Source organism: Anomaloglossus baeobatrachus, chromosome 5 (genome assembly GCF_048569485.1).
Source record: "Anomaloglossus baeobatrachus isolate aAnoBae1 chromosome 5, aAnoBae1.hap1, whole genome shotgun sequence".
Taxonomy (NCBI): domain Eukaryota; kingdom Metazoa; phylum Chordata; class Amphibia; order Anura; family Aromobatidae; genus Anomaloglossus; species Anomaloglossus baeobatrachus.
In genome coordinates, this window is record NC_134357.1 from 350,852,742 (window position 1) to 350,878,467 (window position 25,726).

The 25,726-nt window shown below is 46.7% G+C and overlaps 1 protein-coding gene across 1 annotated transcript in view; it reads right to left on the minus strand.

The window, feature by feature from the left end:
* The window catches only part of SAMHD1 (SAM and HD domain containing deoxynucleoside triphosphate triphosphohydrolase 1), a 124,629-nt gene that overhangs the window by 25,695 nt on the left and 73,208 nt on the right, over nucleotides 1–25,726 (minus strand). Inside the window, exons 8-11 of the mRNA XM_075349910.1 lie at nucleotides 19,426–19,526; nucleotides 10,357–10,465; nucleotides 9,345–9,436; nucleotides 8,720–8,835 (exon numbers count right to left, since the gene is read on the minus strand). Coding sequence (XP_075206025.1) covers nucleotides 8,720–8,835; nucleotides 9,345–9,436; nucleotides 10,357–10,465; nucleotides 19,426–19,526 — 418 coding nt within the window. The remainder of the gene's footprint in view (nucleotides 1–8,719; nucleotides 8,836–9,344; nucleotides 9,437–10,356; nucleotides 10,466–19,425; nucleotides 19,527–25,726) is intronic.

Genomic DNA, 25,726 nt, shown 5'->3' on the forward strand with positions numbered 1-25,726 from the left:
GAACTTGGGGTTACACCGGATATGTTAGAAGATCTGGACATACTAGTAGAGCTGGAAAATGAGGGGAATAGAGCTCAGGGTGAAGGTCCTTTTACAGACCTGAGGAATAAAAGTAAACCCCCCCCCCATTGGGGATTATGCAGCCATTGATATCTTTTGTAGAATAGTGACGAATAAAATTAGGAACATCTACCCGAAGAGAAATGCCTCTTTACCAAATCTAACTGAGCAAGAAAGGCAAGCCTTACAATCCCTCGAATCAAATAAATCGGTGGTAATTAAACCCTCCGATAAAGGAGGGAATGTGGTACTTATGGACCATGATATGTACACAGGAATGTGTGAGACCCTGATTAAAGATCGGTCTAGTTATGAATGCATGAGGGACAATCCAACCGTCTGTTATCAAAAACAATTGAAAGATATCTTGTCTAGGGCCAAGGATAATAAAGTTATTTCCTCAACTGAATTTGAATTCCTCTACCTTAAATCTCCGAGGATAGCGACCTTCTATGCCTTACCCAAAGTCCATAAGGGGACGAACCCTATTAAGGGTAGGCCAATCGTATCGGGTATCGACTCCCTCACCCAGAACTGTAGCACGTATGTGGACCGTGTTCTAAGATCGTTTGTAACCTCACTCCCTTCATACATTAGGGATACAATGGATCTCTTAACTAAATTAGAAGGGATTGTACTCGATGATGATATGATTCTTACGTCTATTGACGTTGAATCTTTATACACAAGCATTCCTCATTCTGCTGGATTATATGCAACTGAGTACTTCCTGAAGACGCGAGGGAACCAGTTTGAAGCTCATAAGTTCATATTGGAACTTCTGGAATTTATCCTCACCAAGAACATCTTCCTTTTCAACTCCAAAGTCTACCACCAGCTCAGGGGCACAGCGATGGGGAGCCCCTGTGCCCCCACTTACGCTAACTTGCTCCTGGGCTGGTGGGAGAATACGGTAGTTTTTGGAGATGAGGCGGTCGATTGGTGCCCCCGGATATATTTCTGGGGGACATACATCGACGATGTATTTGTCATCTGGTCTGGAAGTACTCAGTCCTTCGAGGAGTTTGTGGGGCAACTTAATATAAACGATCTAGGACTAAAATTCACATACGAAGTCGGTATTGATAAAATATCCTTCCTAGACATTTTCATCAAGAAAGGGGAGAACGGTTTGTTGGATACCACACTGTTTAGGAAACAGAGTGCTACAAATAGTTTTCTGAAATGGGAGAGCCTCATCCCTTAAGATTAAGAAAAGGGATCCCGAAGGGACAATTTTTACGTATACGTAGAAATTGTTCGGATGAGGAGGAATTTAATAGGCAATCAGTACAACTTAGCAAGAGATTTGTCGATCGGGGGTACCCTAAAAAAACTATTGACATAGCCTTTTCCCAAGCAGCCCAGAGTGAGAGACATTGTCTTTTGAATATGACTAAAAGTAAGGAGGGAGAGAATAAGACTCGTCTTATTGCGACATATGACGATCAAAACTCTCAAGTGATGAAGATTCTGAGGAACCATTGGGGTATCCTCAGACAAGATAAAGATATAGCGAATACCATTCATCCATTTCCCTCAGTAACATTTAGAAGGGGCTGCAATTTACGGGATCGCTTGGTAAAAAGCCACTATGTTCCTCCGGAAAACACCGGGACTAGCTGGCTGTCGCAAAGAGAATGCGGTACTTTCAAGTGCCGCTCCTGTAAGTTCTGTAACTATATTGATGCACCAAAGGATTTCAAAAGTGTAACAACAGGCAGAACATACAAAAAATCGTACCTTTGCGAATTGCCGCTCCCAAGGGGTCATTTATCTTTTCACCTGCAGCTGCCCTAAAAATTATATTGGGAAAACAAAACGACAACTGCGAGTCAGGATAGTAGAGCATTTGGGGGATATCCGTAATAAAAGGGATACGCCGATAGCCAGGCATATGAATGAGGAACATAATGGCCAGTATGATGATGTGAGTTTTAAGTCCATTGAATCTGTCCCAGAGCCAGAGAGGAAGGGAGATTGGGACAAGATCTTGTTACAGAGGGAAGCTAGGTGGATTTTTTGGATGGAGTCCGTGTAGCCGGATGGCCTGAATGAGCAAATTAGCTACACTAGCTTCATCTAAATTGATACAAGTAAATTCAGCCATACCTACTAATACAATTGGTCCGTAGTAGACCTGTGAATGAATTCATTGTCCACCCTTATAACCCTTGGGATTGGACACCATTATCTATGTTTTTTAATATGTGACACAATTGGGTAGCCGTTTGGACTCTGACTGCCTAAATGCTGTTTCTGGGATCTGAACATTGTTGCCTCTTTGGTTTTCTGTGGTTGTTCTGTATGAACATTTTTATCTAACACTCTCACTCTGTAGCGCCTTTAAAATCATGGCTCTCTCCTTGCAGTGTATACTGGGACCAACATGATGTCATCACATATAGCCTTATGGACAATCATGCCTGCCTTATATGCGTCCAGTGATGTAGGTTTTTTTCCACATCGGTGTTACACGCTCGTGCACTGTGTTTGGAACGCAGATGCGCAGTTGTACGGGACATTTCTATCCATGTATCAATGGGGCACGCTGTGTTTTGATTGCGCGTGCACATTTCTATGAGGTAATGTCCTCCCATATTCTTGAGCGTTTGTGCCTGCTGGATGTGCGCGCAACAATGTATGCCTTTTTTCAGATCAGCATACATATGTTTGGTTCTGGACGCAGGTGCGCAGACTTGTAATACTACTCTATATGGGAATGGGGTCTCAGCGCACTCGCGTAGTGACTTGTTCGCGCGTGCGCACTGTATGAGTTAATGTCCATATCCTTCTAAGAGTTCCGATTGGGACTGTGCGCGTGCGTGCTCTGTTGTGATACGCGCATGCGCAGTGGGTAGGAACGTTCTACCACACGGAACCATCTTTCCAGTCTTGTGCCTTGTGGGATTCTTTTCCCTGCCGCGACTCCCGGAAATGACGATGGTGGGAGTGGCTTTACAGCCGGTCTTGGCGCGAATTTTAAGGTTTATAAGCTGGCTGGGTCTGCTAGTGTTTAAGCAGACACCCGCACTGGAGGCGTACCGCTACCCAGGTGACATTAACCGCTCAGGTATGATTTTATTATTATATGTACTACACTTATACCGAAATGTGTACCTGCTTTGGAGTTACATATACACCGCTGGTGGGTGACATGGGATGATTGAGCCTGGACATATGTCTTTTTGGCTTTTCAGAGGTGTCGTGGTCCTTAATCATCGGGCCTTCCAGGACCAGGATTACTCTAGGTATGTGGGATACTATTGGAATCTGGCTGTTTTTTTGACTATTTATCCTTTTTGGAGTGCTGTTATATCCACACTGCTGAAATGCTCTAATTTTATTTTTGTATATTTTCCAAGGGGGACAGATTGTACTGTCAGTCATGTAAATGAGCCTGCACTACGGGATGAATCCCCAGGCGTGTTGATATCTAGCCTTATTTATCCATACCAGGTATATGTATATATATGTACTGTCCTTATCTAGGGAAGCATATATGCACGCATGCTGCTTATATCTTGATTGTCTAAATTGTTGTTAGGTACAGGTGAATGGGCCTGGACCATTGGATTAGCTCCTAGATTTCTTGACATATACCCATAAGCATTTACAGTAGGTATATGGATACTTGGACACATATATGTGTGTGCATAAATATACATGAGTGTGTTTTAGAAAAAATTTTTCAAAAGCAGGAGTTTTTATGTGTATATTTTGATTTTCCTAGATTGTCAACTGCATTTGTGGTTGAGCTTGGATTTCAGACGTGCTGAGATATATATATAATATATATATATCCCGAATCCTTTGTATCAGGTATATATATGCGTATATATGTGCGGTTTTACTCTATGCACAATGACGTACTCTGTTTATATACTCTTTATTGCTTAAATCATTAGAAACAAACAATGTCCTGATCTGGTTCCCGGAGGAGACATTTTTAACAGTATAGATTCCTTGGTATCTACTCAATACTAATGGTCAGTACTGTCTTTCTATCCACATTATATTGCAATCACAGACTTCCAGAATTGGTAATAGTGGTCTCAAAATTATGTTTATGTTCTAGGTTGTAGCTGTGACATAAGTGTCAAGGATCAATGCCGCCGTACCCCTGATGAGCCCTATTAACTTGGTAAGAGGGCGAAACGCGTAGGGTGCATCCTGGACTAAAATGCAGCAAAAGTTTTATAATTTATATTGATTGACAGTCGACTGAGTTATAACCCATCCCATAGACTATCCATGAAGTTTACTGACAGTGATTAAATGTCTTATGATATCACACACTATCCCTGTTGGTCTTTTCTCGGGTGTTTCACCTTACCCACTTATTATCTAGACACATGGGAATTTCTTTAGTGTGAGTGGAGGGTCAGGACAGGACTCAAGTCGACGAGGAACGGGGGCGTCAATGAACTGTAGGACGCTGACCCTTGTATGATAGGAAGGTTGAGAATTGGGGGAAATTGATTCCCACCTTTCTTCTCATCACTTTTCGTTTAAATGTGTGTACCTTTGTGGCATATATGTAAATAAAGTAATAAGTTTTTAAGGTAATATGATTCGGTTTGGTGTTTGAAAATACTGGTGGAGTACTGTAGGTCATAAAAATCTCCCATGCAATAGGAAGCAATTCTTATTCAGAAAGTCAAACCAATGGCATGTTTTGCCAAAATCTACATCAAATTTACTAAAAGCATATGGGTAAAGGGAGGCAGCATTGTGCTTTGGGGCTGTTTTGTTGGCAGCTGGGCCTGGAGTCAAGGTGGAGGGAAGTCAGGGCGGAGGGAAATTATGAACAATTCCAAATATCAGTCAATTTTGAAATAAAACCTTCAGGTCTCCGCATTAAAAGTGGAAAATGAATACCTACTAAATAAACAAAACAAACAAAAAATAATATTAAATAATAATAATAATAATTATAATAATAATAATATAATAAATACTTTTGCCTGAAGACGTTTTGAAATGGCTCAGCTAGAGCACAGTCCTGAATCTAACTGAAAATCTGTGGATTGGCCTGGAGAGGGCAGTGTACACAGGAGGTACCCTCACGATAAGATAGATTTGGAGCACTACTGTTGGGAAGGGTGGGCAAAGATTGTGTTAAGAGTGGGAGCGAAAGCGCAACAGGTGTGTGAACTATATGAATAGACTGTTTACGTCAGAATTTGTTGGCTTTTCTTTGGAGTTTTTTTATGTAAAATTATAGGATTTCTAAAAGGCAAATTGATGACCAAAACCTCTAAAAAAAAAACAAAAAACAAAAAACCCCGACCTCTACAGACTGTATGCTACATATTAAAAAGAAACATCCCCTCCATATAAGGCAGGCATTACCGTATAGTCAATTTTAAAGTTAAAAATACCAGTTTTGGAGGAACAAGCTAGAGAACTGAAAAAGATCTGAAGAATGCGGGTATCCAAATGGATTATAGGAAGACACTTGAAAAAGCTAGATCCAAAACCCAAAAAAGGACTTAAATTTCGAAAAATAAAATTAAGGGCCTACGTAATGAAAACAAATTTTCAATATCAAACAGGGCCGATGGAATCAAGCACTAGATCTGCTCTATACAAAAATGGTCATCTTATCGAAAGTCATAGCGTTGCGACAAATAACACTACATAAACTACAAGTAACATATAAGCGATGCAATAATCTTCAAGATTTACTTGTGCATAATAGCGTAAAACCTAGTTCTGATAATTAAATTGATCCCCTTAGGTAACTTTTGCTGCGGACATTGCACTTTTTGCAGATTTCATCTGACAAATAAGCCAATACATTTAGGTTCATGTTTGCATAAAGTCCAGTACTTTATTTCTTGTAAAACAAAATATGTGGTATGTGTCATTTTTATGTCCCTGTGGATTATATAGGGAAGATAATTAGACCATAATTTGTAAGATTCTGTGAACACTTTAGTTCAATCACTACTGGAAAAGGTTCAACAAGATTAAAATAGGGATGAGCGCTAGGTGCTTGGTACGTGTAACAAGCTTTGTGATGCTTGGACAGGCTCAACTCGTTAACTGAGTACATGAAAGGCTATGGGGAACTCGAGCACCCCAGCATGGTAGTCCTTGCTCATCACTACTAATAAAATATTCAAACTTCACACCAATCAAGTCCTGAGGTTCTCTGTTTTGCAGGGTTCGAAAGCGATAAGCTACTCATACAAGGTGGCGATGATACATGACTATTACTAAGAAGAGTAGGGAAACTGATCCTGCGCTTGAATGCATAAGGGTCCATTGGGTTTTGATGATAAAAATGGCTTGTCAATGTTTTTTATAAGTATGTGTTTCAATAATGTAAATATGCTTGAATATTAAAATGTTTTAATGAGTTTGCATATGATTACCACGACGTATTATGTGGAACTACTGGAAAAGGAAATCGTTTGACGTCACGCTGTTTTGGGTCCTGTTTAAGTGTGTGTAGACACACAACTGCCATCGTCCTGCACGTATCCCACACGCTCCCCAAAGGTTTTAAATGGACTGATTAAATATTAGAATGGTAAGTACTACTTGAATATCTACTCTTTTTGCTTGAACAAGGTCTTAAGTTTAGCACTACAATGTTCTACAGTCAAAGAGAACTATTTATAAGGTATTTAGGTGGTGCCCGAAGATCCTTTTGTATTGCCTTATTTTATTAATTAGATTGGTGATAGGTGGAAAAAGTTCTGAAATGTTTCTAGATTACAAAAACCTGGCATTTTAACAGGTGTGTGTAGACTTTTTATATTGCCTATATATGTACTATAAAACTAAGCAGCAGGAATAGAATGTTTAGGGTTATGTGCACGGTAAGGACATATATTACTAGTGTTGAAACAACGGTTGTGTTCCTCACTGTAGAATAATGAACCTCCATCAAAATTGACACATCAACTTTGTGGCTTTTTACGTACAGTAATTATATATTACATTATTGGAAACTGTGCATTCGTACCATGGTCATATATAGTGTACTATACTGTCAGACTAATAGAACTTGGGGTCCATTTATATTACAAAATTATTGTAAATAAGTGTGTTTTCTCTCGGGGGTCTGCTCGGATCCGGGTTCGCTGCTACGGCTCGAGTGGTGACCGGACCCGGGCTCGCACAGCCGCCCGTCCTCACAACCGTCAAAAAGGGGATATTTACAGGGGAGTTGTTGTGTCTGACGCTACCCGTGGGTTGCGGTGAGGGATGGTGGCACCACCGCTGCCTGGTGATGGGGCACCCGTGGCTGATTGAGTGGGGCAGCAAGATGGGATCCACTCCACGGGTAGGGGAGGTGTAGTCCTGGGGCCCTGTGTCGGTACACGAGAGTGATGGCTGCTGGAGGTGGCGTTCCAGGTTGGACCGGAGGACAATGGTGTACTCACAGTTCATTAATTCACACAAGTCCAGTAGTAAACCAAGTTGCCAGTGGCCGGCTGCCTTTGGAGGGTGCATTCGGGTCCCGTACCCAGGTTAATCAACAGGTATTCCTTCCTCCTGCATTTTGTGTTTGTCCTTCCTTTTGGACAACTTTGCATGGAACGGAGAAGTCCACTCCCAGTTCTGTGTGTGTTGGGAGCTGTGCCCGCAAAATCTGACCCTTGAGATCTCTGTGGGTTCTGGCGGACAGCCTATCCCTCGCGTTGGGCTGCCGTTTCGCTCTTTAGGCTTCTCTGGGACAAGGCCTGAAACCCTGCTCCAGCTGGTTGATTAACGAGGGGGCTTGCAACTGTCATCGCCCTAGGGTCCAGGTACCCCTACTGTGCACGGCCTCCGGACCGGATTCCCGCTGTCTGTACCGGCGGGCCACTACCCTGCCCCGGTCCACTTTAGGTCTCCCGTGATCGGATCTCCGTCGCCTGTCTGCCACCTAACCGGGAAGTCCAGGGGCCCCTACCCCTGACTACACTTCACAATCAGCACTTGACTTCCACTCACTACTCCTCAAACTGAAACTCCAACTTGAACTCTCAAACTGACGTGTTCCCGGCCCTGACTCCTCAAGATCCCTAGGTGGGCGTTCTCATCTGCCTGATCCCGCCCACTGGTGTGTCCTAGTTATCATGAGGGGTGGCTAGGCTTTAATGGCTGTATGTTATGCCTAGGTGTGGGTTTCTGGTGGTAACAAGGAGAATGCACAACTCCTGTGACTGCCTGGTTTCACCAGGGCGTCACATTTGCTCGTAGAAACACTCGTTTCTGGATAATCCAGAAGTCTAAACCGGCTGACGATCCCACAATCAAAGAGAAAAATGCTATTTTTTTGGGTGAAATGATTCTTTGTGCTGAAATAACAACCTAGGTGCATTAAATTCAGACCATTAACTGCGGTCTGCCTATGTAAATGGACTACTAAACTACACTGAATTTTCAAAACTGAATGACTGATGGGCAGTTAAAACGGGTGGTGTAAACCCACCTTTAGACATTTTAATTGAGACGTGAGTCTACATTACACTAATGCCACGATTATGGTTTACAATGCATGACATCAAATAATGCAGATAGGATTCATATGTACAGCACACTGGAATCAACAGTGATGTGAAAACAAATAAAGATTAATTAAAATAAGTAGTGTCACATTTCATTAATACCATAAAAATAGTTCTGCAGAAAACTAATCCACATAAAAAAACCTCACCTGTGAGCTTGGTATAGGCAACCATGTCATCCACTGAGCCAGAGATTGTATAGTAATTCCCATCTGATCCTTCTATCTTTATATGTGGATCAGCTTTCAAGAATGCATCTGTAATCCTGAAGAAAAACAGTAGTAAGCAACTTCTCACCTCACTTCTGCTAATAGAGGCAACATTAAGGCCTCATTCAGGAGTTTGTGGTTTTTCACATATGCAAGTGTTCAGTTTGTCAGTATATGGACCCTACCTGCCCCTTAGATATGTAGGCTTTTGGCCCAGGAGAAGCACGTTTGATAAATCTTAGGTTTGAGGTCCCATCAAAGAAAGGAATGGCTTGTCATGGCTGGTGGACTCTGAAAAGTTGGCTAATTTGTTGCCATGTTTATATGCTAAATAGCAGTAATGCTGTCAAAATTCCGTTATATTCAATGTTTGCATACAGATCAGTGTATACAGAGGCTTTCGTATGTATATTAAGCAGTCATAAGCTTGCACCTGTTCACTATTGCTTTATTCTGTTTGTAGGTGCTGGTCAGTTTTTTTGAAAAACAAAACTTTCAGAAATTGTTGCATAACAAAAAAAATAAATAAATTTCATAATCCTTAAAATATGATAGCCTGCCTTACATCGTTTCAATGATGTTGCCAACTTTATGCTGGTAAGCCCGTCGATGTAGGCAGTTGCGTGTATGGAACATATCATACAGATTTCCAACCTCCTACAAAAAGAAATAAAAAAAAAAAATAAAATAATGAAATTTAAAAAGGGAACCTGTCACCACTTTTTTGGCCTATAAGCTGCGGCCACCACCTCCGGGCTCTTATATACAGCATTCTAACACATTGTATATAAGAGCCCTGGCCGCTGTGAGAACATAAAAAACACTTTATAATACTTACCTAACAGTTGTGCGGTTGCCCATATGAACGTCTGTTGTCCGGTGGCGGCACCGCCTTTTTTGGCCATCTTTGTTCTCCTTCTCTAGCCGCGGTGCATGACGCGTCAGACGTCATCCACACTCGCCGGCATTCAGGTCCTGAACAGGCGCACTTTGATCTTCCCTGAGCAGGGCAGATCAAAGTATTGTAGTGAGCCTGCGCAGGACCGGCGAGTGTGTATGACGTAGGACGCGTCATGCACACAGGCTTCAGAAAGAGGACGAAGATGGCCGAAAGAAGAGGCGCCGGCACCGGATAAAGCAGATGCCCATATGGCCGACCGCGTGACCGTTAAGTATTATAAAGTGTTTATGTTCTCACAGTGGCCTGGGCTCTTATATACAGCATTCTAACATGTTGTATATAAGAACCCGGTGGTGGTTGCCGCAGCTTATAGGCCAAAAAAGTGGCGACAGGTTCCCTTAAACAATTTACTTATCCTATTTAGTAACAATGATTCAAATAATTATAGCACACAGATTACATACAGTATGCAAAGAAAACAATGTAATAGGCCTTATATGACACCATCCATCTCGATGTGCTATTCCAGATTTTGGCTTACTAAATGTAAAAAGTACTAACCTAAAGGCCTCAGACAAAAATCATGGATAGAACCCCTTTCCATCAGAACATCTATATTTCTATCCAGACAAGGGGCAATTTATCTCACAAAGTCTTTTAATGACAAAACACTCACTTTCTCTCTGGTGCATATATGTTTCTTATTCCCGATGGTACAAACTCTGGCAAACTTGAGAAATCGCTTATAATCAAAGTTGTTTTGAATACCCAGATGATGACAGTCCCTAATAAGAAATAAATGTAACATGTGAATTAAAAGTATGAAAGAACTACGACTATCAGAAAGTCTGGGAATCTGTCCTCCACTTAATTCGGTTGGGGAGTTTGCAAGGAGCTGGAGCGCAGGCACTGCTGCCATCCTACAGTAAGCTCCCAATTAGTTGTACAGTGTGGTCTACTAGTAAGTTCACTACCGCTTCCCGCAACACGATCACAGGGTGCCCATGGTTTTATTTTGTGGTCAATTTTCTTCAGAGTAAGCCAATAGCCCATATGTGGTGGAAAACTACTGTTTGGGTGCAGGGCTCGTAAAGGAAGGAGCGCAAAATTGGCTGGAATAGTTTGTGGATACCAAGTCACATTTGTAGAGCACCCAACATGCCAAAATAGCCAACCCCACACAAGTGACCTGATTTTGGAAACTATACCTCTCGAAGAATTCATCTAGGCATGTAATAAGTATTTTTAATCTTCAGGTGATTCGCAGAATTGTTTAACATCGGGCTGAGTAAAAAAAAAAAAATTACTATTTTTTCCCACTAAAATGTTGGTTTGGCCCCAAGTTTTTAATTTTCAAAAGTGGTAATAGGAGACCGCATAAAAGGTACAATTAGTTATGCAATTTCTCCGGAGTATACCAATAACCCATTTACGGTCAAAAACTACTGTTGAGGCACAGTGTAAAGTTCAGAAGGGAAGGTGCGCTATATCATAGTGCAGTTTTTGCTGGATGGTTTGACAGTGCCATATGAAATTGCCAGAAACACTGACACGCCAGTAAAAAAAACATACCACCCCCTTTACAAACTACACCCCTAAATGTATTCATCTAGGGGTGCAGCAATACAGTTGATACCACAAGTGCCTCTCAGAATCTTATACCATTGGGTGGTGAAGAAAAAAATAATTACATTTTTCTACTAAGAGTGTTGTTGTAGCCAACTTTTTAATTTTTATAATGGTTGAAGAGGGGAAAAAAAAAAAAAAAAAAAAATTGACCACAGTTGTGCAATTTCTCTTTTCTGCACCAATACGCAACACAATCGTGAACTACTTTTCAGAAGTACTATAGATTTGGTTGGAATGGTTTGTGGCTGCCATGTCATATTGGCAGAGCCCCTGAGGTGCAGGAAGAGCAGAAACTCCCCCCACAAGTGACAAACTACACCTCTCCCCAAATTAATAGGATTGCAGATATATTGACACCACAGAATTTTATACCATTGGGAGGGGGTGAAGGAAAAATAAATTAAAATATTTACAGCAAAAATGTTGCTTTTAGTCCCAGATTTTACATTTCCAGAAGGAAGTGGGTAAAAAGAGAATTTTGTTACTTTCCGTAAATTCTTTTTCTTATAGTTCCGACATGGGAGACCCAGACCATGGGTGTATAGCTTCTGCCTCCGGAGGACACACAAAGTACTACACTCAAACGTGTAGCTCCTCCCTCCTAGCATATACACCCCCTGGTAGCCAGTCCTAGCCAGTTTAGTGCAAAAGCTGAAGGAGGACATCCACCCACAAGTAGAGACAGAGCAAAACCCGGAACAACCGGAACCTCTGTCTACAACAACAGCCGGTGATAACACACGGAACAAGAAACCTGCCAACAGGCAACAGGGAGGGTGCTGGGTCTCCAATGTCGGAACTATAAGAAAAAGAATTTACGGTAAGTAACAAAATTCTCTTTTTCTTCATCGTTCCTTATGGGAGACCCAGACCATGGGACGTTCTAAAGCAGTCCATGGGTGGGAATAAACAGAAAAACTGAGAAGTAGGCGAAACCTAACTTCACAAATGGGCGACAGCCGCCTGAAGGATGCGTCTGCCCAAGCTCGCATCTGCCGAAGCAAGAGCATGCACTTGGTAGTGCTTCGAAAAGGTATGCAGACTAGTCCAAGTGGCAGTCTGACAGACCTGCTGAGCCGTAGCCTGGGCCTGAAAGCCTAAGAGGCACCGACAGCTCTGGTCAAGTGTGCCTTGATCCCCGGCGGGAGAGGCATTTGAGTACACTGGTAAGTATCGGAAATGGCCGACCTAAACCAACGAGCCAGGGTCGGCTTAAATGCCGAAAGGCCCTTACGCTGACCAGCGGTCAGTACAAAAGAGAGGTGCACCGCCTAAGAACAGCGGTGCGAGAAACATAGATCCGGAGCGCCCGCACCAGATCCAGAGTATGCAACGCCCTTTCAAAGCGATGAACAGGAGCCGGACAAAAGGAAGGCAGGGAAAATGCCCCGGTTAAGGTGGAAACAGCAACCACCTTAGGGAGAAAGTCCGGAGTCGGACGGAGAACCACCTTGTCTTGATGAAGGGAGGACTCCGAAGAGAGTGCAGCCAAAACAGAGACTCTCTTGAGGGAAGTTATGGCCACTAGAAAGACCACTTTCTGTGAAAGACTAAACAAAGAAACCTCCCTAAGAGGCTCAAAGGGGGGTTTCCGGAAGCCGTGAGGACCGAATTAAGGTCCCAGGGCTCCAAGGGCCGCCGGTAAGGCGGAATGATGTGAGATGCGCCCTGCATGAAGGAGCGCACCTGGGCCAGCCGGGCGATACGCCGCTGGCACAACACTGACAGAGTCGAGACCTGTCCCTTAAGGGAATTGAGGGATAGTCCTAGCTGCAGACCGGACTGTAGAAGGGACAGGAGGGTCGGCAAGGCCAAAAGGCCAAAGGATACTTCCGAGCTCGAGTCATAGTGGAGATGACTTCAGGAGGGATACCAGAAGTCGGCAAGATCCATGACTCAAACGCCACGCCGTCAATCTGAGAGCCGCAGGTTCTGGCGGAAGGACGGACCTCGTGAGAGAAGGTCTGGACAGTCCGGGAGATGCTATGGCACCTCTACGGACAGACGGAGCAGGTCAGGGTACCAAGCTTGCCTGGGTCAGTCTGGAGTAATGAGAATGACCCGACGGCCCTCCTTTCTGATCTTGCGCAGGACTCTGGGCAAGAACTAGAGGGTGAAACACGTAAGACAGGCGAAGCTGGGACCAAACTTGAACCAGTGCGTCTGCCGCAAAAACCTGAGGAACGTGGAGCCACGGTTTGACGGCTGAGACAATCTGCCTCCCAGTTTTCCACGTCTGGGATGTGGGCTGCGGATATGGTGGACTAGGAGTCCTCCGTCCACTGAAGAATGCGATGAACCTCCAACATTGCCAGGCGGCTGAGTGTCCTGCCCTGGAGGTTGATGTAGGCAAACGCTGTAGCGTTGTCTGACTGGACTCGAATGTGCCTGGCCGCCAACAGATGGTGAAAGGCTTAGAGAGCTAGAAACACAGCTCCGATTTCCAGCACATTGATCCAGAGGGCTGATTCGGACAGAGTCCAAGTGCCCTGTGCTCCATGGTGGAGATATACTGCTCCCCAGCCGGATAGACTAGCATCTTGGTGAGGATGACCCGGGACGGAGCCAGGAAGGAGCGTCCCTGAGACAGAGGGGACGAAGCCACCACTGAAACGAGCCCCTGGTCTGTGGCGAAGTCACCGCCCCGTGGAAGGAGGAAATCTGCTTGTTCCAACAGCGGAAAATATCCAGCCGCAGAGGACGCAGATGGAACTGGGCAAGGGAATCGCTTCCATTGACACCACCATCTGATCCAGCACCTGTATTAGGTGCCTGATGGAACGACGTCGACCGCCAGCAGAGGGACTGCTGTTTGACTAAGGGCAGCTTCACAAGTGCCGACAGAGTCTCGAATTGCGTCCCTGGGTACGTGAACTTCTGGGTCGAAGTCAGAGTGGACTTGGACAGAATGACAAACCACCCGAATTGGTTAGAGTGGCGAGAGTGAGCGAGGCACTCCGCTAACAGTCTGCACTGGGTGAAGCCCAGACTAGAAGGCTGTCCAGGACAAAAGGATCACTGCCAACCCCTAGAGGTGCAGGACCGCAATCACAGCTGCCCCGACCTTGAGAATACTCGAGGGGCCGTGGCTAACCCCAAGGGAAGAGCCACGAATTGGACTACTCTGATTGCAAAACGTAGCCAACGCTGGTGTGAAACTGCGATTGGCACATGCAGATAGGCATCTCTGATGTCGATGGATGCTAGGGAATCTCCTTGGGTCATTGATTGATCGCAGAGACTCTATGCGAAACTGCCGCACCTGAACATGCTTGAGAAGCTTGAGATCCAGGTCGGAAGGCACCGCCCTCCTCGGGTACTAGGAATAGATTTAAGCAGAAATCTCAGAACCGTTCCCAGTCGGGAACCGGTACAATTACTCCAGTGGCCTGCAAGAATGCCACAGCCTGTGAGAAGGCGGCGGCCTTGGAGCAGGGGGGAGTTGACAGAAAAAATTTGTTTGGCGGGCTGGATAGAATTCTATCCTGTAGCCGTGGGAGATGGTATCTCGCACCCACTGATCGGAGACGTGTTAAAACCATACGTCGCCAAAGTGGGAGAGCCTGCCACCGACCAAGGACGTTGCTGGCGTGGCCAGATAGCCAGGAGGAGGCTGACTTAGTGGCAGCATCTCCTGCGGTCTTCTCGTGCGCCATTTGGGTTTACGATCCTTGGCTGAGCCAGTGGACGAGGCCGAGGGCTTAGAGAACGATCAGATGGAGGAACAAAAAGAACGAAACCTCGACTGATTCCTGCCCTGGACAGGTTTCCTGGTTTAGGTTTGTGGCATGGAAGAAAACTCTTCCCGCCAAGGGCTTCCTTAATAATTTCATCCAGTTGTTCCCGAATAGACTGGTCCCAGCAAAAGGGAGCCCAGCAAGGAACTTCTTTAGAAGCATCCGCCTTCCACTTCCGAAGCCACAGGAGCCTGCGGATAGCGAGGAAATTAGCCGAGGCCACCGCAGTGCGGTGAGAGTCTCCAGCATGGCAGACATGGCATAGGATGAAAAGACTGAAGTCTGGAAGTTAAGGCAACCATTTCGGGCAAAGAGTCCCTGTGAGGGAATGCATCTCCTCTAGAGAAGCAGAGATGGCTTTGAAAGCCGCACTGCTGCAAAAGCTGGGGAGAACGAGGCCCCTGCCGCCTCCATACAGATTTGGCCAAAAGGACAACCTGGCGGACAGCAAACTGTAAGTGAGGAGCCATCAGCCACTGATACAACGTCCGGGCTGAGAGTCTAAACACCGGAGGGACCACCTTTGGTGAATGAGCCCACTCCTTGACCACCTCTGGTGGAAAGGGAAAACGGTCATCAGAACCACGCTTTGGGAAGAGTTTGCCAGAGCAGACCCTGGGCTTGGTCACAGTGGCCTGAAAACTGGAGTGGTTAAGGAACACACTCCTTGTTCTCTTAGGCAAGGTAAACTAGTGCCTTTTTGCCAGAGAGGGTTGCTCCTCTGATACTGGCGGATTGAGGTCCAGTACAGAATTAATGTACAGTGGGATCCTTAAGAGAGGTGCCGTCAGCCACTGATACAACTATCCGGGCTGAAATACTAGACACCGGAGGGACCACCCTTGGTGAATGAGCCCACTCCTTGACCACCTCTGGTGTAAGGGGGAAACAGTCATCAGAACCACGCTTTGGGAGCGTCTGTCAGGACAGGCTCTGGGCTTGGTCACAGTGGGCTGAAAACTGGAGTGGTTAAGGAACACACTCCTTGTTCTCTTTAAGGTATACTGATGCCTTTCTGCTAGAGGGGGATACTCCCCTGATACAGGCGGATTGAGGTCCAGTACAAATATAATGGACGCAATCAAATCATTAGCATCTGCATCACCTTCGGACAGATCAATGGTACATTAAGTAGCGTCCGAGCCCCCAGTAAAGACATCCTCCTCGTCCAGTGAGTCAGCTCGTGAATCAGAGCTGCGGGACGGGGAAGGACAGGGAACCCTGCGTCTCCATTTTACGAGGACGGGGTCTGAGACCAGATGAAGAGTCCTCTGAGAGCTTTGCTGAGCGAGCCGTAGCAGCAGAAGCGCCCTGAGAAGGGGGCTAATGCATGCTCAGCACCACCGGAGCAGCTGGAGGACCACTGACGAGCCTCCAGGCTGAGGGACCACTGTGTTTATGTGCTCAGTACAGGCAGTACGAGTCTACATGCAGTGCATATTAAGAACAGCCTTGCAGCCTTGCTCTGATGTGAGACATGCTGCAGAAGTGGGGGCTCTGTGAGGGAATGCATCTCCAGAATGACCCCCAGCAGAGTATATAAACAGAGAATATAAGCAGCTGCACAACTGGAGGTTGTGGCTTGCCAGACCGTTTAACATACATTTCTGTGCCCTCCAGTCCCCCAGCCCAGGCCCCCATTTGTCACAATGTGGTATCTCTGTGCCTATGCAGACATTGAGAACGCTGAGAAAATGGCGACCGGAGCGAGGAGAGGGGGCGGGGCCTACTCTGAGAGCGGGCAAATGAGGTATACAGGGAGGGAATCTTTCCTCAGTGAGGAGTGTCCGTTCCCTGTGCTGAACAGCCGCTGGGCGGAGCCACACTATCCCTCTGCACTGACTAACATGCAGGGGCAGTGAAACCGAAACTAGGCCTCAGGCGAAGCCGGGGCCTAGATTTAAATATGCGGCCAGCATGCAGGCACCATCGGCGCGGTTCTCCAGTGAAAACTGGAGAACCGGCCGGAAATGTTACCACAGTCATATAACACACTCCCCCCAATAAATAAAGTACAAGGAACCCCTGGCAAGACCACTTTCTGTGGTAAAAACGTCTCAATACTTAGCTTTTGAGACGCAGGGCCCAGGTCTCTGGGGGGGGGGGGTTAAACGCTCCGTCCGGCAGGATCCTGAAAAAGGGCTGCGGATGGAGACCGGTCTCCTGCAAAGCAGTGAGAACCGTGATGGCTCCCACTTCAAGCCAGAGCCCCAGGGGATGGTGAAGGAGCGCGGCATGCGAAGGCTCCAGCCTTGTAAAATCAACCTTAACAGCACCGCCGACACAGTGGGGTGAGAAGGGACATGCCGGGAGTCCAGATTGGACCCGCTTTTCTTCCAAATCTTTGAAATCCAAAAAATCAAAAATCAGAGAATGCATGTGTGTGTGTGACCTCCTGAACACAAAGCATTGAAACTGGCTAGGACTGGCTACCAGGGGGTGTATATGCTAGGAGGGAGGAGCTACACGTTTGAGTGTAGTACTTTGTGTGTCCTCCGGAGGCAGAAGCTATACACCCATGGTCTGGGTCTCCCATAAGGAACTATGAAGAAAAGTGACGTCTTTGTTGTGTCTGTACATTGGGCCCAGCTCGTGCTTCTGGAGACCCGCACCCCATAAATTAAGCAGTCTCTTCTCACTACAGTACTGACAAACATGTGGACGTTAGCTGCGATTTAGGAACACTGTGGGGCATTTGTATTTGGGAGTGCAGATTTCACTGGATTTCTTTTGGGGAGCCATTTCACTGTTCTAGAGCCTGTGTGTTACTAGTAATGTGGAAACCCCCTATATTTCAAATGACAGACCTGAGTGGGGATTTTTTTTTTTATGGATTGAGTTGAAACTTCTACTGGGAACATTTTACACAAAATTTGGACCACATTTCTCCTGTGCTCTACACTGAGCAGTTATATCTGCGTTGCCATCTAACTCTCTGAATGATGTGAATCAGATAAAACCGCAAGGGACCCATTCACTATAATGAGGCAGCAGAGTTACTCGGGAGTACGTCTGGCCTCTGTTTACGGGCGTCCTTTCCAGAAGTGTTCAAAACTGGGCGACTGCGCCGCATCATAGGCCAGACAGTCAACTGCCTCATTATAAGGAATCTTCTGTCGGGGCTCTGGCTGAATCTTATATTTCAGATATTTACACAGACAGCTCGGGTGTAAGCACGCAGCATAGTGTGCAGGATAGATGTGAGCCGAGCCTTACTGCAATCTTTGACTTATGATTCCTCCGCTTGAATTCCTCTACAAAATTGTGTATAGGACATATACTACCTAATTTATGTAAATAGAGGTTTATGCCATTTGTCATTATAATGTCCTGAGTATGATTCCCATATGCATTATCAATAAGTTTACAATGGATTACCATCATAGCATATTCTAGCCTTCAGATGCTTTGTTAGGGAATATTAGGATCATATTAGAGCTTGGCTTAGCTTACGATGAGAGGGGAGGGGTGCCATTATCACAATTTTGGGTGCCGGCTTCCACAGTTTAGCTAGGGGTTACTAAGATTTAGACACAATCAAGAAACACTGCAACTTTCTATGGGGCAAAGCTCATTTACAAATGGACAGAGGCAAAATGGAAAACTATTCTATAGTCAGATAAATCAAATGTGAAAAGTTTAATGGAATAAAATGATAGTGTCCAACGGATTCAAGAGAAGAAGGGTCATTCAGCTTGTTATCAATACATTGCTCAAAAGATTACATGTTATGGCTTAAAGCTGCATTAGTGTGTACGTCATGGGCATTTTTTTACATTTTGAAAGGTACAATCAACGCAGAGCATCATATATAGAGGTTTTAGAACAACATATGCTCCCATCCAGACAACATTTATTTGAGGGAAGCCTTTGCATATTTCAGCAAGACAATGGTAAACCACATACTGTATTCATCACAATAGCACGGCTACGCAGAAGAGTTCGGATGATGAAAGGGCCGCCTCCAGTCCAGACCTTTCACCAACAGAAAATATTTGGCTCATTATGAAATGAAAAATCCAGCAAGGACCCAGGACTGTTGAGGCGCTAGAATCCTACATCAGACAAGAATAGGACAAAATTCCTCTCCCAAAACTCCAGAAATTGGTCTCCTCACTTCCCAGACAATTACTGACTGTTGTAAAAAGAAGTATGAAGGCTACAAAATGACAGACATGACCCTGTCCCAACGTTTTGGAGATGTGTTGCTGCCATCAATAAATTATTTTTTGTCACCAAATGAAAATGGAGAAAAGTCTAATTTTCTCATTCTTTCCAAATCATTGCATTCTGGTTCTTTACGTTTTGTCTCAGCAGTTTTGGAATGGAGTTTGTACATGACACACACAGTTGAGAGCATAAAGCAAATAAAGAAGTACCTGGCAAAGTAGTCCCATTTATCCACGTCAATTCCATTGCGTTTGTTGGCTACAATCTCATAAAGAAAGCTTTTGTCTTCTTGACGACCCATATAAGGCCACTATGGAAAAAAAAATATTTTGGTTTGAGATGGGAATGTAATGGATGATAAAACAACTTAACAGAAGAATTTTGTTCCTTATTTAAATAGGAGACCGGAGTGACAAGGTGCCCTTTTTTTCCATAGGAGTTGGTCTTTGAAACAGAAATACTCATGATCAGGCCTATATGGTATATCCTGAGGATAGGGCATAACTTGGTAAAATATGACTACTCTGTTAACGTGTATGGCTGTTCGATCTGTCAGCGCCATGAATACAATGAAGTGAGCAGTGACTTGCCTGCACTGTTCCCTGATATCGAAGCAAGCGGCTGCATGGAAAGAAGGGAATTTTGTTACTTACCGTAAATTCCTTTTCTTCTAGCTCTTATTGGGAGACCCAGACGATTGGGGTATAGCTACTGCCCTCCGGAGGCCACACAAAGCACTACACTAAAAAGTGCAAGGCCCCTCCCCTTCTGGCTATATCCCCCCGTGATATCACGGGTTCTCCAGTTTTAGTGCCAAAGCAAGAAGGAGGAAAGCCAATAACTGGTTTAAACAAATTAACTCCGAGTAACATCGGAGAACTGAAAAACCGTTCAACATGAACAACATGTGTACCCGAAAAACAACAAAAAAATCCCGAAGGACAACAGGGCGGGTGCTGGGTCTCCCAATAAGAGCTAGAAGAAAAGGAATTTACGGTAAGTAACAAAATTCCCTTCTTCTTCAGCGCTCTATTGGGAGACCCAGACGATTGGGACGTCCAAAAGCTGTCCCTGGGTGGGTAAAGAAATACCTCATGTTAGAGCTGCAAGACAGCCCTCCCCTATGGGGAAGCCACTGCCACCTGCAGGGCTCTTCTACCTAGGCTGGCGTCCGCCGAAGCATAGGTATGCACCTGATAATGTTTGGTGAAAAATGTGCAAGCTCGACCAGGTAGCTGCCTGGCACACCTGTTGAGCCGTAGCCTGGTGTCGTAATGCCCAGAACGCACCTACGGCTCTGGTAGAATGGACCTTCAGCCCTGAAGGAACCGGAAGCCCCGCAGAACGGTAGTCTTCAAGAATTGGTTCTTTGATCCATCGAGCCATGGTGGCTTTAGAAACCTGCAACCCCTTGCGCGTACCAGCGACAAGGACCAAAAATGCATCAGAGCGGCGCATGGGCGCCGTGCGGGAAATGTAGATTCTGAGTGCTCTCACCAGAACTAACAACTGTAAATCCTTTTCATACCGGAGAACCGGATGAGAACAAAAGGAAGGAAAGGGTATATCCCGATTAAGAAGAAACGCGGATACAACCTTAGGGAGAAACTCCTGAATAGGGCGCAGCACTACCTTGTCCTGGTGGAACACTAGGAAGGGAGCCTTGAATGACAGAGCCGCCAGCTTAGACACTCGCCGAAGCGACGTGATCGCAACCAGAAAGGCCACTTTCTGTGACAGGCGCGAAAGGGAAACTTCCCTCAGAGGCTCGAAATGCGGCTTCTGGAGAGCAACTAGTACCCTGTTCAGATCCCATGGATCTAACGGCCGCTTGTACGGGGGCACAATATGACAAACCCCCTGTAGTAACGTGCGCACCTTAGGAAGACGTGCTAGACGCTTCTGAAAAGAACACGGATAGTGCCGAGACTTGCCCTTAAAGGGAGCCGAGCGACCAACCTCTTTCCCAACCAGATTGCAGGAGGGAAGGCAAAGTAGGCAATGCCGATGGCCAGGGAGACCCTCCCTGAGCAGAACACTAAGATAAGAATATCTTCCACGAGTTGTGGTAGATCTTGGCAGACCGCGGCTGGCTAGCCCGTCTCATGGTGGCAATGACGTCGTGCTCACGGTCGACCGACGGTGAGATGCCACAGATCACGGTACCACGACCTCCCCGGCCAGTCTGGGGCGACGAGGATGGTGTGGCAGCAATCGGTAGCTGGAACTGTGACCAATCCTGAGCCAAGGCGCCTGTCGCCAGAGCTCTTTGATCGTAAGACCGCGTCATGAAAATCGGGACCTTGTTGTTGCCGAGAAGCCATGACGTCGACGTCCGTCTTCATCCTGCGTCTACAGAATTCTTGCAAACAAACGGGTGCAGAGCCCATTCCCCTGCGTCCACGCCCTGGCGACTGAGGAAGTCTGCTTCCTAGTGTCGTACGCCCGGGATGTGAACAGCTGATATGGTGTATGCTCTGTCTTCTACCCATAGCAGAATCCGCCGGACCTCTTGGGAGTCTTGTCGACTGCGTAGTCCGCCTTGGTGGTTGGTGTATGCCACCGCTGTGGATAGTCCGACTGAATTCGGATCTATTTGCATTCCAGCCACTGCAGGAAGGCTTGCAGTGCACGATACACTGCCCAGAGCTCCAGACCACTGAGTTGAAGAGTGGACTCCTCTGAAGATGGTCTTTGACCGTCTGGAAAAGCTAAAACTCGCCTCTGGATGAGGCGCCTCCTTGAAGGAGAGACTGTCCCCTCGTCTGTAGTGAACGCTGTTTGTCCAGCGGAAGCTTCACTATCGCTGAGAGAGTGTGAAAACTCTCCAGGAGATGCCAGCGATTGGGTTCAACCTTGAAAAGTTGAAGACCCACCCGAAACTCTGGGAAGGGTCCAGCGCCATGTTCAGGTTGTGTTGGCATGCTTGTAAAGGAGAGTGCCTTGACCAGTAGATTGCCCAAGTAAAGGATCACAGAGTGACCGTGAGAGCGCGGGACTGCTCCCTCTGCTGCCACGAACTTGGTGAACACCCGTGGGGCTGTCGCCAGCCAAAGGGTATGGCTACGAAACGAAATATTCTCGTCTTTAATAACGAATCGTAGCCAACGCCGGTGCCTCGGAGCAATCGGCACGTGTAGATAAGCATCCTGATGTCTATTGAAGCTAGGAAAACTCCTTGAGACAGAGAGGCAATGACGGAGCGGAGTGATGCCATCCGGAACCGCCTGGTTTTCACGTGCTCGTTAAGCAGTATAAAGTCCAGAACGGGACGGAAGGAGCCGTCCTATTTTGGCACCACGACCAGGTCGGGGCAAAATGCATATCTGGTTCCTGAAGAGGAACAGGGATTACCGCTCTTTCCGCCTGCAGAAGAGCCTCGGCTCGGTCGGTGCGGTAGTTTGAAAACAAACTGACTCTCACTCACAGGCCCTTAACCTGCGGTAGGTAAATGCCGCTAAAGCGGGGGAGTCTGCCCCCCCGCGGTTGCGGAGTGAGAGGGCTGAAAATTATGAGGAAAACGCTTTGGTAGCGGATCCTCCGGCTGCCTTCCCCGGGCGTGAAATGAGCCCGCTAGGAATCTATGCCCTTCTGGGCTTTTTGAGTCGTCTTGGATAGTTGAATGATTTCATTCAACCCTTACCAACAGACTATCACTAGATAAAGGCAACCTGGTTAAGCACTTCGTTGGAAGCAGCCTCTGTTCCAATCTCTCAACTACTAGTCTCTGCGTAAAAACACGGAGTTGGCGGATGCCACTGACGTCCGGCTCGTAGAGTCTCGGACAGCAATAACAGCATGATTCGCCATGCCGACATTGCGAGTTAAAGACACTGCTGGGACCGAGAGTACCTGTGACAGCGACCCTCTGCGCAATACTAGCTGAAATAGCTTGGAGTGCCTTCACGGCTGCGACTGCCGGAGCAGCCGACCTGCCGATAGCTTCATAGACAGATTGCAACCAGAGGCCAATCTGCCTGTCAATGGCATTTTGAAGTGAAGTCCTATCCACCACTACAACTATAGATCTAGCTGCAAGCATGGAGATTGGGGGATCCACATTTGGATACTGGGTCTAGCGCTTGACCACGTCAGGGGGAGCGACACGTGTCTCATTAATACGGTCGGAGAAACGCTTATCGTGATAAGCGTGTCGTTTCTGGACTGCGTCTCTGGAGTCAGAGTGCTAAACAAGTACTCAATATATAGAGATTTCTCTTGCTGTGAAGCTGACCCCTCCACTGGAGGAGTTGAGGGAGAAATACCCAACCTTTCGTTGATGGACGCAATAAGATTATTCACTATAGCGTCACCATCCGGTGTATCCGGATTGAGAGCGGTCTCAGGAACAGAGTCCTGAACAGCTACGTCTGCCTCATCATACAGAGAGTCCTGCTGGGACCCTAACCAGTGATGTAGTCGAGGGCTAATGCCAGCGAGCCCGCTTAGGCCATCTGGGACTGTCGACCGTGTCGGATGCCTGCTCTCTGGGATGCCTGGAATCACTCTGGCGCCTTGAGATGCTCCAGATCAGGGCGGCCAGGGTCATTGCAACCATATTGCCCACGGTCTGCTTGGGGTGCAAAGTCTGTAAGATGTCAGTCATAGTCACAGACAATATATATCAGCGGAAAAACTGCAACTTCGTCCCTGTCTCTGGACAGAGATCACAGGTGGTTCCTTTGGCCACATATAGCAGAGACCCCGGTTGAGCAATTGCACGCACTGGGGGTCCTGAAACCGTATGACATGCAGTACAAGCAGCATAGAAAGCCCGTGCATTGGCAACTTGTCTTTTTCTGCTGTTGTTGTCTAGCTATCTAAGAGCCTAGCCGAGGATAGCGACCGTACAGTGAATAGTCATACAAGCATGAAGTACAAATAAACACTTCAGTACATGTAGTACACGCAGCATTGAAAACTTGTGGCTTGGCACATTTTATCTAGGAGCATGAGACAAGGATAGCGACATACAGTGAATGTATAGCATACAGCATGACAGTAAACACTGCAGCCCATGCAATCCAAGCAGCATTGAAAGCTTGCGCGTTAGCACCCTAGCCTTTCTGCTGCTGTTGTCTATTTATCCAGGAACATTAGCCAAGGATAGCGACATACAGTGAATGTATAGCATACAAGCCTGACAGTAAACACTGCAGCCCATGCAATCCAAGCAGCATTGAAAGCTTGCGCGTTAGCACCCTAGCCTTTCTGCTGCTGTTGTCTATTTATCCAGGAACATTAGCCAAGGATAGCGACATACAGTGAATGTATAGCATACAAGCATGACAGTAAACACTGCAGCCAATGCAAGTCAAGCAGCATTGAAAACTTGTGCCGTAGCACCATTGCTCTACTGCTGCTTTTGTCTGTTTATCTGGGCGCATTAGCCAAGAATAGCGACATACAGTGAATGTATATCATAACAATAAACCGTGCAGCACATGCAAGCGAAGCAGCATTGAAAGCTTGTGCCTTAGCACAAATTGCTCTACTGCTGCTGTTGCCCAATCTGACAGTAAACACTGCAGCACATGCAAACGAAGAAGCATTGAAAGCTTGTGCCTCAGCAGCATTGCTTATTTGCTGCTGTTGCCCAGAATAGCGACAGTACAGTACAGTGCATAGCATATCAGCACACAGCCCAAAAGCCCACTTCAGCATTAGTGGTGTCAGTTGCTTACCGCCCGCACAAGAGCGGGTGCGAGGTCGCCCAAAAACCTGTGACTGGTTCCGTTCTCCCAGAGTGGAAACCATAATGGCTGCCGGCTTCTCTTCCCCGTCCTGTGCAGAGGGGCGGGCCGTGGGCGAGCCCCAGCCAAGAGCGGGAACCCGGCGTCTCACTGTGTTCAGTGAGAGGGGGCTGGAGAATGCAAAGCAGACTCCAGCTCCCTGCGCTGAGCTTCTGTACAGCGTCCCGCCCCTCCTCTGACTGGCAGGGCTGGGGCGGGAACGAAACGAAAAACTAGGCCGCAAAGCCGGGGACTCTAGTAATAAGCGCGGCCGTCCTATGTGCACGGCCGACGCCGAAGTCCCCCGGCGCACCACAAGTCCCAGCCGCGCCACAATGTAAAAAACAACCAGCAGCGGCCGGCGCGGCCGTTTTCAATACATAAATTCACTCAGCAAAGCTGCAGTGAATAATAGCACCAGCGCTCCGCGCTGTTGTCCCCGGCGCACTAACACTCCCAGCAATGCTGGTGTGTGTGGGCGCGATGTGCATGGGAACACAGAGTACCTTGATGTAGCAGGGCCCTGTCCCTGACGATACTCAGCTCCATATCCAGCAGGTTCTTTTGGGTCTGTGGATGGAGCTCGGTCTCTGTGCCTGGAGACCGGTAAGATCCCACTTCACCCAGAGCCCCTCATGGGGATGGGGAAGGAAAGCAGCATGTGGGCTCCGGCCTCTGTACTAGCAATAAGTACCTCAACCTTACAACACCATCCAGGGGTGAGAAGGGAGCATGCTGGGGGCCCTACATGGGCCCTCTTTTCTTCCATCCGACATAG